Raw genomic sequence first — 16,679 nt, 5'->3', positions numbered from 1 at the left:
CACTGTTCAAATGTCTTCTTACCAGAGACGCCTTCCTTGACTACTCTCTATGAAATAGTAAATGCGTCTCTCTTACTTTTTATTTTTTTATTTTTATTTATTTATATATTTTTTTGAGACAGAGTCTCCCTCTGTCGCCCAGGCTGGAGTGCAGTGGCTCGATCTCGGCTCACTGCAAGCTCCGCCTCCCAGGTTCACGCCATTCTCCTGCCTCAGCCTCCTGAGTAGCTGGGACTACAGGCACCCGCCACCGTGCCCGGCTAATTTTTTGTATTTTTAGTAGAGACGGGGTTTCACCGTGGTCTCGATTTCCTGACCTTGTGATCCGCCCGCCTCGGCCTCCCAAAGTGCTGGGATTACAGGCGTGAGCCACCGCGCCCGGCATCTCTTACTTTTTAATTTCCCATTAGTACTTGTCATCTGGCTCATTACATAGTTATGAATTTATTTATTGCTTTTCTTTCCTTGTGGAATATAAGTCTTAGCAAGCAGAAACTGTATTTTGTTCACTGCCGTACCCACAGAACTTAAACAGTGCCTGGCACTATTTATTGATTTATTGTATTGATGCACATGGTAGATGCTCAGTATCTGTTTGTGGAGTAAATGAATGGCCCCATATGGAGGGCAGCCTCAGGGAGTGTTTTTCTTAGTAATTTGTAGCAATCTAGAGAGATATAATAACAACGAGCTCAGCAAAAGGTATTTGTGTGTGTGTTGCGGGGGTGAAGAGGTGGGAAAGGGACTGTCGGGTGGTGCTGAAGGCATAAAATATTGAATACTCTGCCAAGCCATATATAATATTAAGAGATTAGTAGCTAGGTGAGAACTGTGAGCATAAATAGCTTTGTAAGTGAAAAAATGAAAGTCCGGTTTAATGTATACATTTACTGTAGTTTTTATTTATTCAGCTTTAAGAGGTAAATAAATATCATAAAGCAAGTGACCAAAAACAGCACATTTTGTGCCTTTCTTCAGCCACTTGATAGCATCAGGCAGGTGTGTTTACTCTGCATTGATTTTTGTGTGAACCTCTCGGCTCTTCACTCGCAATTTGTTGACCTGGGACTCAGCAATGTCAGCCCGTTCCTCAGCCTCCTCCAACTCGTGCTGGAGTTTGCGGAATTTAGATAGATTAGCATTGGATTGTTCCTCCTAAGAATAGAGATAAAATTGTGAGAATTAGACTGTGTGGTTCTCATTGCACTTATCACCAGACAGGATGAGTTCCTCAAATCACATATTTCCTTCTTATGGTCTATTTAGCATATCCGACTTCAAATCTAGACAGAGTTTATCACTTCAACTGTAATTTTTACTTTAAAGAATGAAAGGAGAGTTTTGAAGTGGAGGAGACAGCCTAATATAAAGCCCATACCTACTTTTATGATGTATGGTCTGTGGAAAGGAGGAAGAGATCTATGTACCCTTATAGACATCAGTAAGTAAATGCAAGGCCAAATTATAACTTGAGGAAATATCACTTACTATATTTTTGCCATATGTTTTCATTCTACTATATAAAGAAAGGGAAAAGGTAGGACTAGGAAGAAAGTCTTCTCTGTTATTTGACTCATTACCATTTATGCCTCTCCCTTTTTTCTTTCCTTTTCTTCCTTCCTATTTACTTCCTTCCTATCACATGTGTCTGGAAGAGTGGAGGGATAACCCGGAAGAGTATGGGTAAAGAATCTTCTAACATGTTCTTATAGTAGCTACAGCAAATGTGGGGACAAGAGCCCCCACTGTTGACACTAGTAGGGAGTGAAGAGGTCAGGTGGGTTAAAAGATTGATGTTGGGCCTGGCGCGGTGGCTCAAGCCTGTAATCCCAGCACTTTGGGAGGCCGAGATGGGCAGATCACGAGGTCGGGAGTTCGAGACCATCCTGGCTAACATGGTGAAACCCCGTCCCTACTAAAAAATATAAAAAAAACTAGCCGGGCGAGGTGGCGGGTGCCTGTAGTCCCAGCTACTCTGGAGGCTGAGGCAGGAGAATGGCGTAAACCTGGGAGGCGGAGCTTGTAGTGAGCTGAGATCCGGCCACTGCACTCCAGCCTGGGCCATAGAGACTCCATCTCAAAAAAAAAAAAAAAAAAAAAAGATTGATGTTTGGCTTTTGAGAACTTGATTTTTTCAATGTCTACAGGGAGAGGAAAATTATGATGGTATTAATTAGAATTCCTACTGTATATCATTTGCAGCTATCAAGTAGCAAGCTGTTTGGAACTTGCCCCCCTCAACCCTTACAAATTGCTTAATAATATAAATATCTTGGCTGGGTGTGGTGATTCATGCCTGTAATCCCAGCACTTTGGGAGGCCGAGGCGGGCGGATCACTTGAGGCCAGGAGTTCGAGACCAGCCTGGCCAACATGGTGAAACCCCATCTCTACTGAAAATACAAAAACCAGGCAGGTGTGGTGGCGCATGCCTGTCGTCCCAGCTACTGGAGAGGCTGAGGCATAAGAATCGCTTGAGGTTGGGAGGCAGAGGTTGCAGTGAGCCAAGATCACACCACTGCACTCCAACGTGGGTGATGCAGAGAGTCTCTGTCTCAAAAAAAAAAAAAAAAAAATCTCCTTTAGAAATCTTGTTCTGTAATTTGGATTGGGGGGGGACAAATTCATATTTATAAAATCATCCCTCTTAAAATATGAGTGGCAGATTTTCACTTTCATTGCATCTTCTTTCTTATTGATGGATTCTTTTAAAACACTTTCTACTGCAAAAGAAATTTCCTTCTTTCCTCAAGGACTTAAAGATACTTACAGCTTCCTCAGCTAGTCTCTTGTATGATTTCACCTTCGCCTGTAATTTATCTACCAAGTCCTGCAGCCTGAGAACATTCTTGCGATCTTCTTCAGTCTGAAAGTTTGAAAAAAATCATCTGCATTCATTCCAAAGAAATTAGGCTACTCTGGATACTAAAATAAAATCATTTGGCATGATAGCAGGTGGGCCTAGGGTAAACCTGATCAACTCTGCGATTTTCTTCATAAAATTAACAGTAGCACTCTTGTTAAATGTTTCCAGTGTGCAGGCCCTGTATTAGAGAATTACACACATCTCTAATCCTTACCTCCCTATCCTGGAAAATAGATGCTGTTATCCCTATTTTACAGGTGAAGAAACTGAGGTTTAGAGTATTAAGTTCAACAAGCAAGAGAGGCCAGACTAGGACTAATACCCAGTTTATCTGTCTTTAAAATCTGTGTTCTTTACTCTCATGCTATTTTTCTAAACTTCAGAAATCTGAAGGCCTCCCTAAGTTTTAGTATAGGTCTGTGATAAGCAACTGTCTTTACTCCTTATATGTACCAAGTTAATGCATATTTGTTTGTGAGTGGCATATACATACATGTTCATAAGGTTTTCAATTTCCTTCTGGGCAGGAAGACTGGATATTCTGGAAGGCTATTCCCTTTACCTGGTAGGTGAGTTCTTTTACTCGTCGCTCATGTTTCCGTAGACCTTTAACAGCCTCTGCATTACGTTTCTGTTCATTTTCAACCTCTCCTTCAAGCTCACGTACCTGCAGCCAAGAAAAATACTTACGCAGTCAGTGTTGGGGGATATTAATTAGCCCAAGACCTACTGAAGGCATGGGGTGGGTGTTCCTAGCTCCAGGACAGGATGGGAGTCTTGTGCAGGAAGAGAGAAGGGTAGAGAGTGTGCCCTTTTTCCCTTCCCAGATTTAGAGAGATTGAGACACCCACCCTGGCCTCCAGTTTCTGGATCTGCTTCTTCCCACCCTTCAGCGCCAGCTGCTCGGCCTCATCTAGACGGTGCTGCAGGTCCTTCACTGTCTGCTCCAGGTTCTTCTTCATCCGCTCCAGGTGGGCGCTGGTGTCCTGTTCCTTCTTCAGCTCCTCAGCCATCATGGCAGCCTATTTAGGAAATAAATTAATGAAGTAATGAAACTTGATGATAGCAGGTAGCATACGTGTGTCAGTAAGACAAATGTTCATCTTACGTCAGTGATGGCCTTCTTGGCTTTCTCTTCTGCATTGCGTGATTCTTGGATTACTTCTTCCACTTCACTTTGGAGTTGAGAAACATCATTTTCTAATTTCTTCTTGGTGTTGATGAGGCTGGTATTCTGTTAAAAGTAGTCAGTGGAAATTTACAAAATTTGTCATTTGCCCTCTTGGGATTTTACAAGTGTCTTACTTGTTGGTTCATGCAGGGGATCTGTTGGCAACATTTCACTAAACTTTAATTATTTGTTCAGTGGAAAATGTTAATTATTTGCAAGGTAGGAACTCCTTTCCCCCAACTTCCCCAGTGTCCATCTGATTTATGCATAAGGACTTCTGAGGTTTGAGAATGCCTTTATTGGCATACCTTAGTTAATTGTTCTTTTAATTATATTTCAGTCAGACATCACTAGTTATTCTCTCTCTGGAAGGTTGGAAATAGAAAAGGATAAATTCGTTTTGTGAGTGGCAGGCACTGAGAATTTCTTGCTTAGTAGGATCTATTCTCTCTGAATTTTCATGATTTGTTCCCTTGGAGAGCACTGAATTTGTCTTCTGAAAACACATTCTTAAGATTTCAACTCAGTGTTTCTCAGAGAGAAGCAATATTGTCTCAATGGGTATTTGAAAATGTTTAGGGGTAGATATTTTTGGTTGTCAAAATGACTAGGGGGTGCTACTGCATTTAATGCCTGGGCAAGTCAGGAATGCTAAATGTGCCGTAAGGCATGGGGACAGTGAACACAGCAGTGCTAAATGCTTAAGTGCTACCGATGAGAAACACTGCATGGAACATTTTCACATTTTGGAGGTAGCAGGTATCTTTACTCAATATTATTCTACCTCATGGTTTCCTCATGGTTTCTAAATAGCCAAACCTTATTTTTAGATAAAGAAGTAATAACTTTTTTGGGGGGGGAAAACCCCCAAGAAAGAAACAGGAACACACATCAAAAAAAAAAAAAAACAAAAAATCACCCATAATCTAATTACCCTAAGATAATGGCAATGAGTATTTTTGAGCATATTCCCCATCCTTGTTTACATACACATATTTATACAAATTGAGTACTTTCATGTTATAATTCTAATGCATCACCCTACCAGTACACCAGCATTTGCTTGATGTGAGGGTCTCACCTGGGTGTGGAGGAGCTGGACACGCTCACTGGCATCCAGGAGCTCCTGTTCTGCGATTTTCCTGCTCCTCTCTGTCTGCTCCAGAGTGGCCCGCAGCTCCTCGATCTCAGCCTGCAGCAGGTTGGCTCTGCGCTCTATGATCGCCAGCTGTTCCTTCAGGTCTTCTTGGCCCTGGAGAGCATCATCCAGGTGGAGCTGGGTTTCCTGTTAAGTGAAAAACAGAAAAAGTCTTTAGGTGTTCTGAAGGGGATTTGAAGATCCCAGGAGATGAATTGGGAGATTGTACTGGTGCCAGGAACAGAAGATGACCTATGCCTGTCATTTGACTGCATCTGAGTATGGTTAGGTCATTTGCTTAGGGTGAGAGAGAATTATCAGGAGACACAGATTCTTGTTCTGTTTCTGCCATTAACTGGTTATTGTGTCATGTGTGAGTCACTAATGTCTGTCTTTTGTGGAGCAGCTTCCATATGCTCTCTCCAGGACTTGACATCTGTTATTTCATTTGATCTTCACAGTAACTCGGTGAGGTCGGGAGTTTCATTCTTATTTTGAAGAAGGAACAGAGGTTCTGAGAGGTTAAATAACTTGCTTAAAATCAGGCAGCTAGTAAATGACAAAACTAAGACTCAGCCTCAGGCCTGTCTGGTGCCCAAGTCTGTTCACTTTCTTTCATATCATATTGTAATGCCTAGGCATCTGTTTGATCTTCTACATAACATTTTCTTAAAAATAATATGTTCTATGTGTTTTTAATTCAGTCACCTTTGTGCTGTCAGCTGTATAATTTGTTAAGAGAAAAAAAGGATGGTTTAACAAGGTGTTTGGGAAATGGAAGACAGGTACTTTCCCTGCTTCATCTGGGAGGCAAATGTGGACCCATTTACCTTCAGGATTCCTTGGGTGTTCCTGTAGTTCCTTAAACTCTCTGCAGCTAAGCGATTGGCATGATTCAGCTGGATTTCCATTTCATTCAGATCTCCTTCCATTTTCTTCTTGACTCTCAGAGCATCATTTCTGCTTCTAATCTCTGCATCCAGCGTGCTCTGCATTGTCTCCACGATTCTAGTGTGGTTTCTCTTCAGCTGGTCAATTTCCTCATCTTTTTCTGCAATTTTTCTATCAACTTCAGACTTGACTTGGTTTAACTCAAGCTGGATACGCAGAATCTTTCCTTCTTCATGTTCAAGAGATGCCTTAACAAAACAGTTGTCAATTAATAATGGAGAAAAGCCTGAGTATTTGGAGTATATTCCCTTGTGAGCCAAACTCTTATCAATATCAGTTTGTCTAATTTTACAAAGTATAATACAAAATATAAAAATATAATAGTTCTGGGAATCTTCTAGGTAAATTATTATTTTGTTTATTCAGTGACAGATTATTTAGAGCAGCTCTGCAATAAAGGTGCTTTGTGCTATACAAATATTACTCATATTAGTACTAATACAATTATATAATTAAATTCATGTATAGTAAATATAAACTCTCAATCTGTTTTAGAAATGAAAATGTTCTTGTGGAGCATACTAACCCCGGGTCTAGAAATTATCAGTTTTAAAATATGTTAATTTTTTTCTGATTACATAATAAATGTGCATTGTATAATGTGAGGGCAATACATAAAAACAAAGAAAAAACCAGCTGTTGTTCTCCCAGCAAGAGATAAACATTTTAATGTGGTGTATTTTTTTCAAGTCCTTTTTCCTACTTCTATATATTTTTGCATAATCAAAATTATATTGTATATGCAAATTTGTGTCTTTAAAATACTGTCTACTGTAAAATATTTTTCCAAAATAGTCATATTTAGTGGCTGTATAAAATTTCATCATATGGCTGTTCTGTAATTTGCTTACTTTTGTTCTTAGATTGGACATCTTTGTCTTAAAGTTTTACTCCAGTTGACATTTTTTGGGTGATAAAATCTTAGAAATAGAATTGATGGGTCAGAGTATTTACATTTTTAAGGATTTTGATAACTATTGCCAAGTTGCCCTTCATAAAGATCCTGTAAGTTTAAATTATCACTAGCCCCACTTTGTTTTTTTTTAACTGATGTTTGTCTTTGTTTTTCCATAACATAATACAAGGTAATATGTACCTCTGCTTCCTCTAAAGCAGCCTGAATTTCACATTTCTCTTGTTCTACTTGCTTCTTTATTTTCTCCAATTCATGAATTTGCTTTCCTCCCTCTGCAACCTGCTCAGTGAGGTCAGAAATCTCCTCTGTGGTTGAACAGACAGGAGAGAAATGGTCAGAAAGATGGCAACATGGCAAGGTCCTCCCAGGGATATATGGGGAAGGGAGGACGGGGAGGACTGGGAGGACTGGGAGGACTCACGTTGCAAGTTCTTATTTTCTCTTCTTAGCGTTTCGAGATGATCCAGGGATTCCTCATAGGCATTCTTCACCTTGAACAGCTCGGTGCTAAGAGAACAGGCCTCCTTCTGGGAGGCCTCAAGTTCAGCCTGAGTTTCCTCATACTTCTGTTTCCATTCTGATAGGACCTGAAAAGCAATAAATCATGAGTTGATCCAAGGAGAAAGGAAGACCAAGTAAAACGCTCTTAAAGTTTAAGCAGTCTGGGCCACCTTGTCAAAGTTCCTTTGCTTCTTATCAAGAGCTGCACAGGCTGCATTAGACCTTTCCACATCAAGCATGAGGTCTTCAACTTCATTCTGGAGCCGCTGCTTTGTCTTTTCAAGGGAAGCACATTTGGCGTTCACAGCTTCTACATGTTCCTCCGCTTCTTGCAGGCGCTGGGCCAACTTCTTCCTGAAAAGTTAGCCAGGCAGTCAGGAGAATGGCCAAGACCAGAAGCAAAAGAAGCAAAGTGATAACCTCCTTGGTCCCTTTTCACAGTCCTGTTTCTTTTCTTTTGTTTCTTTTTTAAGAGACAGAGTCTCGCTCTGTCGCCAGGCTGGAGTGCAGTGGCGCCATCTCGGCTCACTGCAAGCCCCGGGGTTCAAGTGATTCTCCTGCTTCAGCTTCCCAAATAGCTGGGATTTCAGGCATGCACCACCATGCCCAGCTAATTTTTGTATTTTTTTTTTTTTTAAATAGAAACAGGGTTTCACTATATGTTGGCCAAGCTGGTCTTGAACTCCTGACCTTAGGTGATCCACCCGCCTTGGGCTCCCAAAGTGAGCCCAAGGTGTGAGCCACTTGTTTGGTTACAGGTGTGAGCCACTGCGCCTGGCCACAGTCCTGTTTCTATACTGGCAAATAGCATATGATTTTCAAAATGGTGGCAGCCAGAACTGCTTTCTAGATTGGTAAACTGTTTGGAAAGGTCCAAAGTGGTGAAGAGTTGGAAACAAGTCTTTGGAATATTATAGAATTCTTAGAGGCTGCTGTTGGTGCTGCCATTGTATGTGCCTTACTATCTAAGTAACTCAGGATTTTTAAGACTTCTGATTGAGTATGACTGTGGAAAATTATTAGCCAGGACAATCTTGTTGTTTGACTTATATATTCATTCTGACTCCAATATAGATTTGACGTTAACTAGATATTTTACTGACCAGAAATATACTGAGCATATTCATTTGCTTTCTCAGACTTTCCATTCCATTTTATGTATTCTTTTCCTTAGAGAATAGCCAGTTTCTTCTAATCATTGTATTTGGACAATCTTTCCAGGGAAAGAAATTCATAGATAAATCAGGACAATTCATGCAGTTCAAACAAAGGCAGGGTTTTTTTTTTCCCCCTCCTGAATTCTCTACATTCTCAGTTCATTTTCAGTTGTGTGCCAAGTACACATCCTTATGGTAGAGAAAAACCTTTGACTTGATGCCCAAGGAGATCTACTTGAAGGTCTCCGTTTGTTTATATGCAGACTAAGGCTTTACTTTATTTAGGCCAAACCCTAAACATTATGTATGGTTTGGTGGCCTCCAATGTGAGTTTTAAGAGGTATGTCTTCTACTCAATGCTTAAGAAGGTGGGCTGTGGAATCAGAATGACAGGCTCCAAACCCAGTTGTATCATTTATTAAGCAGATAACCTTTGGGTTAGTTGGTTAACATCTTATAGCCTCAACTTCCTCATCTGTAAAATGGGGATCAGAATAATGATACCAATATAATATTGTTATGAAGGTAAATAAGCTGATATTTATATATATATAAAATACTTGACACAGTATGCACTCAATAAATGTTAGTTTTTGCTATTGTTATGTTATCATCATCATAAATATCACAGCTGCTTCTGGGAGTTCCTTTTCTAGAGTTCACAACACATACTTGGCCTCCTCCAGCTCCTCTGTGCGCTGAATGGCGTCCGTCTCGTATTTGGTCCTCCACTGAGCAACCTCACTGTTGGCCTTGGACAGCGCCCTCTGCAGTTCAGCTTTGCCTTCCTGCTCCTCCTCATACTGTTCCCGCAGCAGGTCGCAGTCATGGCGGGAGGACTGCAGGGCGTGCGCCAGGGCGTTCTTGGCCTGCAGAAGTAGCAGTTCAGTGACATAAATTCATATATTCAGTGATATTTAACGTACACATCCCAAGTAGAGCCTAACTGGGCAGGTTTAGATTTGGTTAGTCAAAAAAATCTTTGGCAAAACTCACTTTAGTTTCTTCCTCTAGTTGACGTTTCAGCTCTTCAATCTGCTGAGTAGATGCTTGCTTGCTCCTTGAAAGTTGAGAGACTAAAGCATCTTTCTCATCTAATTGTCGAGAATATTCACCTAGGAATAATAGACGTAAGGGAATTTTTTACTAGCATAAAAATAAGTGTAAACCTTTTATATTTATATATATGTATGCATGTATATGTGTATGTGTGTGTGTATACACACACAAGCTGTATATTCCTTACCTGAAATGCTTGGGACCAGAAGTGTTTCAGATTTCAGATTTTTGTTTGATTTTAGAATATTAGCATTACACTTACCAGTTCAACATCCCTAATCCGAAAATCTAAAATCTGAAATGCTGCAGTGAGCGTTTCATTTGGACATCATGCCAGCCCTCAGTTTTGAGTTTTGGAGCATTTCAGATTTTTGATTTTCAGATTAGGGATACTCAACCTGTGTGTGTGTGTCTGTGTGTCTGTATGTGTGTGTGTGTCTGTGTGTGATGTATTTAATCTACACATCATCTGCTTCTAAGTATTTTTATAGAACTGGTTAGAACCGGAGATTTAAAAGCACCATTGCCATAGGAGTGTTGTAAGTAAACTTGTCTGCTCAGTCTTGCTTTCTTTCCTTTTTGACCTTCTCAGCAAACTCTGATCATTTGTTTATCTTTCTCTAAAGTGGGAATATTGCTGTTTATTAGAACCCCTAGAATCCTTTTTATTTAGTCCATGGTTTTGGGACCCAGAGAAGATGTCTTTACCTGCTTCTGTCTGCAGACGTGCTCTCTGCCCTGTGAGATCATTGATCAGCCGCTGCTGCTCCTCTTCCTTGGTCTTGAGCTCACTCACTTGGTCTTCTAGAGCGCGGCACATCTTTTCAAGATTCCCCTACAGGATATGTAGCAATGAAAGATGAGACATTGAATGCAATAAAAAAAGTTAAAACTTGATTCTTAAAATACTTGTAGAGTAAATAAATTCATGTCAAGTGTGAGTAGAAAGTTAGGACATCAACTCTGTGGAACATGCAAGAATTTAGGCATGGTGAGTGCATAATGTGCCTAAACTGGTTATTGTGGGAGACCATTTATCCCAATGATATTGACACTTGCTTAAAGTGGATTTTGAAATCATCTTAATAGATCATAACCAGCATTAAAAAAATACTATAGAATGGGATATATAGGTTAGAAAATATTTAAGTAGTCCTGAAAAATGCCTGCAAACAATGTTTAGTGATAGAGAACAGTGGGTGTTCTTATAGATGATTACCTTCATTCAGAGACAGTATTGGGTACCTTGGCTTTGGAAATGGCCTCTGCGTTACTGCTAAGGTCATCAATCTCCATCTTCAGCTCACTCTTCTCCTTCTCCAGCTTCTGTTTGACCCGCTGCAGGTTGTCAATCTGCTCCCCAAGCTCAGCCATACTGTCTGCGTGCTTTTTCCGAAGAGCAGCTGCCATAGCTTCATGCTGCAGGGTGGCCTCCTCCATGTCCCTGCGCAGTTTCTGAAACTCAGCCTCCCGCTTCTTGTTCAATTCCACCTGAGCGGAAGTTGCCCCACCGGCTTCTTCCAGCCTCTCGCTGATCTCCTCCAGTTCCCGCGAGAGGTCAGAGCGCTGCTTCTCTGCCTTGGCTCGGGAGGCCCGCTCTGCCTCAATTTCTTCCTCCAGCTCCTCAATGCGGGCCTGGGAATGAAAGAAGCACATAAACATAAACTCATCTCAACTTCAGTGTTTTTTTGGTGTGCAGAAAAACTAGAGGTGAGATGACTCACCTGCAACTCTTTGATTTTCTTCTGTAGTTGAATTTCTACAGCTTGTTCATCTTCAATTTTGCTTATCAAATTGCTAATTTCAAATTCTTTCCTTTAGACAGAAGAACAAGACGTATTAATACTCATATAAATTGAAAGATGATATCACATAGAAGTTTTTTTCTAAAAAGCTCCTACTTTTTAAGCTTTTCGTCAAGTTGCTGTTTGTCATTTTCTATATCCATTGTGGATTCTTGGGCCAATTTGAGATCACCCTCCAGTTTCCTCTTTGCTCTTTCTAGATCCATTCGAAGCTTCCTTTCTTGTTCCAGAGACCCTTCAAGCTAATAAGAAAGTAAATATGGTAAAAATTGAAAGTATATATTTAAAAAAGTCTTTCAAAGGGATATTTAAAATGTGCTTACATCATCCACTTGCTGTTCTAGCTTGGTTTTAGCTTTGGTCAGGGTGTTGACTTTGTCCTCCTCTGCCTGCAAGTCATCCAGGGTCTGCTGGTGGGCCTCTTGGAGAGCCTTCTTCTCCTTGGACAGTTTTGCAATGGTTTCATCCAGGCCTGCCATCTCTTCTGTAAGATTTTTCACCTACAAAGGTTAAGAAAGAGATTATTTCTCCTATAAAGCAATTTAGTTGGTGGCAGAACCTCTATACAGTATTGTAGAATATGATTGATACCTTGTTCTCTGTGGCATGTTTCTCCTTCTCAACCTTGGCCAGTGTCAGCTCAAGGTCATCAATGTCTTTCTTGAGTTCTGAACATTCATCCTCCAGTTTCCTCTTCTTGGCTGTCAGCTCAGCATTGATCTCTTCCTCCTCCTCAGCTCTTTCAGTCACCTCTTTGATTTTGGCCTCAAGTTGGATTTTGTTTTTAATCAGTTGCTCACACCTTTCCTCTGCATCAGCCAAGCTATCTGCTTCCTATGGAGAGATTCATTCAGATACTTAGAGTGTTACTTATTTTGAAACTTGTTTTTTTGTTGTTTTTTTTTTGCACAAAAATAATAGTGTTTTATTGAAGTCTGTTGAATGTTTCAGTATGAATATAAATTTAATTGAATCGAACATTATTACATGGTCTGGAGAAATGCAGCTTATTAGAAGTGAGACTATAGTTTTAGAAGCAAACTAGTTTGCAAAGTTATTGGATTGGAGCTGTTGTCTATTTAAAAAATAATTTGTAGAAGAGTGGAAAGACCTCTAAATCAGGCAAAAGGAAGCCTGGGTTCTTGTCACAATATTGCTTCCATATGTATGACTTTGGGCAAACTGCTTTATTCCTTTTATTCATGTATGTATATATTTATATATATTCATATATGTATATTTTGAATAAATAATTGCCAAGAGCTTTTCAGCTGTAATATTTAAAGATTTTGATTTAGTTAAATTGGTTAGTTTTGGTTTTGATCATTCCCTGTCCCCCTCAAACCACTAATTGCTAGGCAGTATTGAAAAAAGAAAAAGAAGAAAAATAACTTAAATACATTTCCATGTAGTATTTTTTAATATACTAAAACTTTCCTGATAGTTCATACAGTGCTATAATTGTTGAAAATTTACATTTCCATTTAAAGAATTACCCATTAGTGTTAAAATGAATTGTATTTTTTGGAACTTTTACCCTAACTTTTATTTTGAAAACTGTTAAACTTACAGAATAGCCGTATGAATAATACAATAAATTGCCATATACCATTTACCTAAATCCTTGCATTTTTAGCATTTTACTGTTTTTTCTCGCTCTAAACACACACATAGACACATATATATGCACATGCGGACGCACACACACACACTCTCCTAAATCATTTGAAAGTAAATGGTAGATATCATGATATTTTAGCATTTTGCTCCTAAGAACGTGAACATTCTCCTGTATAACTACAATACTGTTATTACAAATGAAAATATTATCACTGATACAATAATACTATCTAATATATAGTCTATATTCAGATTTCCCCAGTGTAACAGAAATGTTCTTTAAGTTTTGTGGTTTCATTGTTTTATTTTTATACACAACATGGGCAATAGGTCTAAACTGCAACATAATTTTCAGAGAGTTGTACCATTGACTAGGCTAGAGGTTCTTCTGGCCAGGACAGTTCTAGTTAAGGAAAGATCGATGAACTGTTCTTAGCTCTTTCTGCTTTTGTGTTTTTGTTTGGTTTTGTTTTCCTATTCCCTTCTAAATATGGTTAATGTGGAAAGTCTATGTTGAGCCCCTGAAATTTTGAAAATTTTCAAACCCGTATGTCAAATTAGGAAAAAAAAAAAATAGAATGAACAGTGATATGTTATGAACCTAGATTCACCAGTTGCTAAGTTATGCCACATTTGCTTTGTGCATCCCATTTATGGCCCTCTCCCCTTCTCCCATAATTATCAAAATGAATTTTAGAATGTATGAGAAAGTGTAATTCTCAGAAACTGTGTAGCTCAATAAAGTTTTTATAAGTGACTAATGAAAGAATTCAAATAAAGATCAGTCCCTAATTTATTAGGTTACCTTGACCTGGGGAATATTTTTTAATTTCCCAGTGTTCGTTTTGTTCTTGAGTTTTAAAAAACATTTAAATGAAATATAATGGGGACTTACTGTGGGATTCTTTTTCTTTTTCTTTTTTTGAGCTTTACTGCTTAATATATTTATTTTTAATAGTGGTATACTCAATACACATTTACTCACTGACTGATGATAACTGTGAAAAGATGGTAAGAGAGAGAGGCTACGGTCCTGTGCTTTTGGAAAAATGTAACCTTCATATAAATGAAGGTATCAGAAGGAAAAATTGAAAGTTGCTTAAAAAAAAAAAGTAGGAAAACTATCCTTTTCACAGGTTAGTTTATGATATTGTTAGGTTTGTTGAACCAAGGAAATGGGAGGTTACCTTTGACGAGCATGCTCCTGCCAAACCTACTCCCCACCCTAACTGTCGTCCCTCCTTCCTGCACCAATAAACAGAGGCTAGGAACTAGAGGTTTGCATCAGAGGAAGAATCAGGAGGACACATTGCTCTGCCTGACATGCTGGTAGTTCAGTTCCATTAAATACAGATAAATGTATTGAGCTAAATCTTGGGGGTTGGGGAAAGGAGATATAGAGAGAAATAAGTTTGAATTTAAATACATCTCATAGACTTGAATTTAGAAAATAGGGCTGTACTTTTAATGCTGGGCTAAAGTAGCCCAGGCAAAGGGGTAAAATATTTGTCTGAAACTTGTGGGGGTTGGCTTTAAGCTACTTCCTTCATGGCTGTTAAATGTTGTGATATTATTTAAACAAATTCTTCAATCTTTCCTTTTCCCATTGTAACTTGGAAATAATTGTGGCTTTTCTTCCTCATAGAATATTGAAAGATAAATGAGGTATTAAAAACAGCAACTTGAGATTTTCAAGTAGAGATCATTTGTAAATCCACAGTATATGTGTGTTTCAAAAAAGCTTCAGTAACATGGTGCATTCAGAATATGGAGTACTCACAGATTGAACCTGGAGTTGCAGGTCATTTTTCTCTTTTAAGAGAGTGACCATTTTTTCCTCTAGCTCCTTCCTTTTTGCCTCTGACTTGGCAAGTTCATCTTTTGTTTTCTGGAATTCTTCCTTCATGGTGGCCATCTCTTTCTCAGTCTCCGCACTCTTGAGGAGGGGCTTAATCTTGAAGAACAGTTTCATCCAGGGCCAGTGCTTGACATTCATAAAGGCACGGACATTATACTGGATGCAGAAAAGTGCTTCTCTGCGATGACATGAAAATATCAGTGTAGACTGATCCATTAGAGGCAATGTTATTGTTTCTTATCACACACAGATTTCCCTTTTAATGAATGCCCCTCACAAATAAATATGTCACATTCTCTACATATTATATGCAGGCTTTACACACACATACGTGTACACACATTCTGACACTCACACTCATGGTCAGTAGCCCTCAGTATAACCACTTTGCTAATTGAATGCTGTTCATATTGAGCAGGTCTTCTGTGTTCTCAGTCCCTATCAAACTAGCAAAGAAAGTGCCTTTAGGGGTGAATATTTTGAATGTAAGGTCAGCACATGTCATTTGACCTATGACAGTATTAGTGATTTGAGGTGGGCGTGGCGATTGCATGTTGATTGTGCTGCCTGTCTGTGGGCATACGGATGAGAACTGTGAAATGGCATAGGTTGCTTTCTGAATTGCCCACCTAAACTGAGAGTATGGTTTGTCATCTCTTCCTTGAAGTTGCTCCTCTTATTTTGAACAACACTGAATTGTCCACTCTATCAACTTTTTTTGCTATCTTCTTCAGATAATACACTGGCTTATCTCAAATTCTTTCAAGTGCCTCAGTCTTAACTGATTAATTGGATTGTTAATATTTGCGAGGCATTCAGCCTCTGTTGAGCTCTAAAATTTATTTTATTGAAATAAAGTGAAAAGTAATAAAAGGTACCCCTACTGCAAACTATAGCCATCGACTGGCTAGGTTTGACTACCTTGTAGCAATGTGTCTGTTTCTTCAAGCTTGTTAAAATGGAAATTCCATCTCTATAGGTCCAATTTTTTTTTTTTTTGGGGGGGATGGAGTCTCGCTCTGTCGCCCAGGCTGGAGTGCAGTGGTGCCATCTCGGCTCACTGCAAGCTCCGCCTCCCGGTTGACGCCATTCTCCTGCCTCAGCCTAGCTGGGAGTCCTCAGAGTAGCTAGAACTACAGGCGCCCGCCACCTTGCCCGGCTAATTTTTTGTATATTTAGTAGAGACGGGGTTTCACCGTGTTAGCCAGGATGGTCTCGATCTCCTGACCTCGTGATCCACCCGCCTTGGCCTCCCAAAGTGCTGGGATTACAGGTGTGAGCCACCGCGCCCGGCCTATAGGTCCAATTTTTAAGACTTGTAACTCTGTGAAGGCAGATACCTTGACACAGACCATAACGTTCACACATGGGAAAGACTCAGGAACACTTCCATTGCGGGCCTGAATTAGTACAGATGAGAAAAATGAATGCACAGTGTGTGCCTAAGTAGAGGGAATGCAGTAGTGTTGGGTAGACAAACTGGGTGAGGTTAGTTACAGAAAAGGGAAATTAAAGTTTTAAATTGGTAAATAGATAAATTAGGATGAGGGGAGAGATGAGATAAGGAGATAAGCAAATGAGAGAATAGTAGATAAGCAAATTGTTTAGCCTGGCTGGAAAAGGCTATGTGGTTGGAAA

The 16,679-nt window shown here is 39.6% G+C and overlaps 1 protein-coding gene across 1 annotated transcript in view; it reads right to left on the bottom strand.

The window, feature by feature from the left end:
* Positions 1 to 882: 882 nt before the first annotated feature.
* Positions 883 to 16,679, bottom strand: part of MYH8 (myosin heavy chain 8) — a 31,134-nt gene continuing 15,337 nt past the window's right edge. The window contains exons 20-38 of the mRNA XM_033184546.1: positions 14,964 to 15,219; positions 12,155 to 12,397; positions 11,887 to 12,063; positions 11,660 to 11,805; positions 11,483 to 11,573; positions 11,004 to 11,393; positions 10,467 to 10,593; positions 9,696 to 9,814; positions 9,372 to 9,568; positions 7,713 to 7,896; positions 7,463 to 7,628; positions 7,222 to 7,346; positions 6,005 to 6,313; positions 5,118 to 5,321; positions 3,974 to 4,099; positions 3,717 to 3,887; positions 3,428 to 3,532; positions 2,770 to 2,865; positions 883 to 1,155 (exon numbers count right to left, since the gene is read on the bottom strand). Of these exons, the coding sequence (XP_033040437.1) occupies positions 1,006 to 1,155; positions 2,770 to 2,865; positions 3,428 to 3,532; positions 3,717 to 3,887; positions 3,974 to 4,099; positions 5,118 to 5,321; positions 6,005 to 6,313; positions 7,222 to 7,346; positions 7,463 to 7,628; positions 7,713 to 7,896; positions 9,372 to 9,568; positions 9,696 to 9,814; positions 10,467 to 10,593; positions 11,004 to 11,393; positions 11,483 to 11,573; positions 11,660 to 11,805; positions 11,887 to 12,063; positions 12,155 to 12,397; positions 14,964 to 15,219 (3,382 nt within the window). The 3' untranslated portion in view covers positions 883 to 1,005. The remainder of the gene's footprint in view (positions 1,156 to 2,769; positions 2,866 to 3,427; positions 3,533 to 3,716; positions 3,888 to 3,973; positions 4,100 to 5,117; positions 5,322 to 6,004; positions 6,314 to 7,221; positions 7,347 to 7,462; positions 7,629 to 7,712; positions 7,897 to 9,371; positions 9,569 to 9,695; positions 9,815 to 10,466; positions 10,594 to 11,003; positions 11,394 to 11,482; positions 11,574 to 11,659; positions 11,806 to 11,886; positions 12,064 to 12,154; positions 12,398 to 14,963; positions 15,220 to 16,679) is intronic.

Source organism: Trachypithecus francoisi, unplaced genomic scaffold (assembly GCF_009764315.1).
Source record: "Trachypithecus francoisi isolate TF-2019V2 unplaced genomic scaffold, Tfra_2.0 Lachesis_group20, whole genome shotgun sequence".
NCBI classification, from domain to species: domain Eukaryota; kingdom Metazoa; phylum Chordata; class Mammalia; order Primates; family Cercopithecidae; genus Trachypithecus; species Trachypithecus francoisi.
This window is presented reverse-complemented; position numbering and strand designations above follow the sequence as displayed.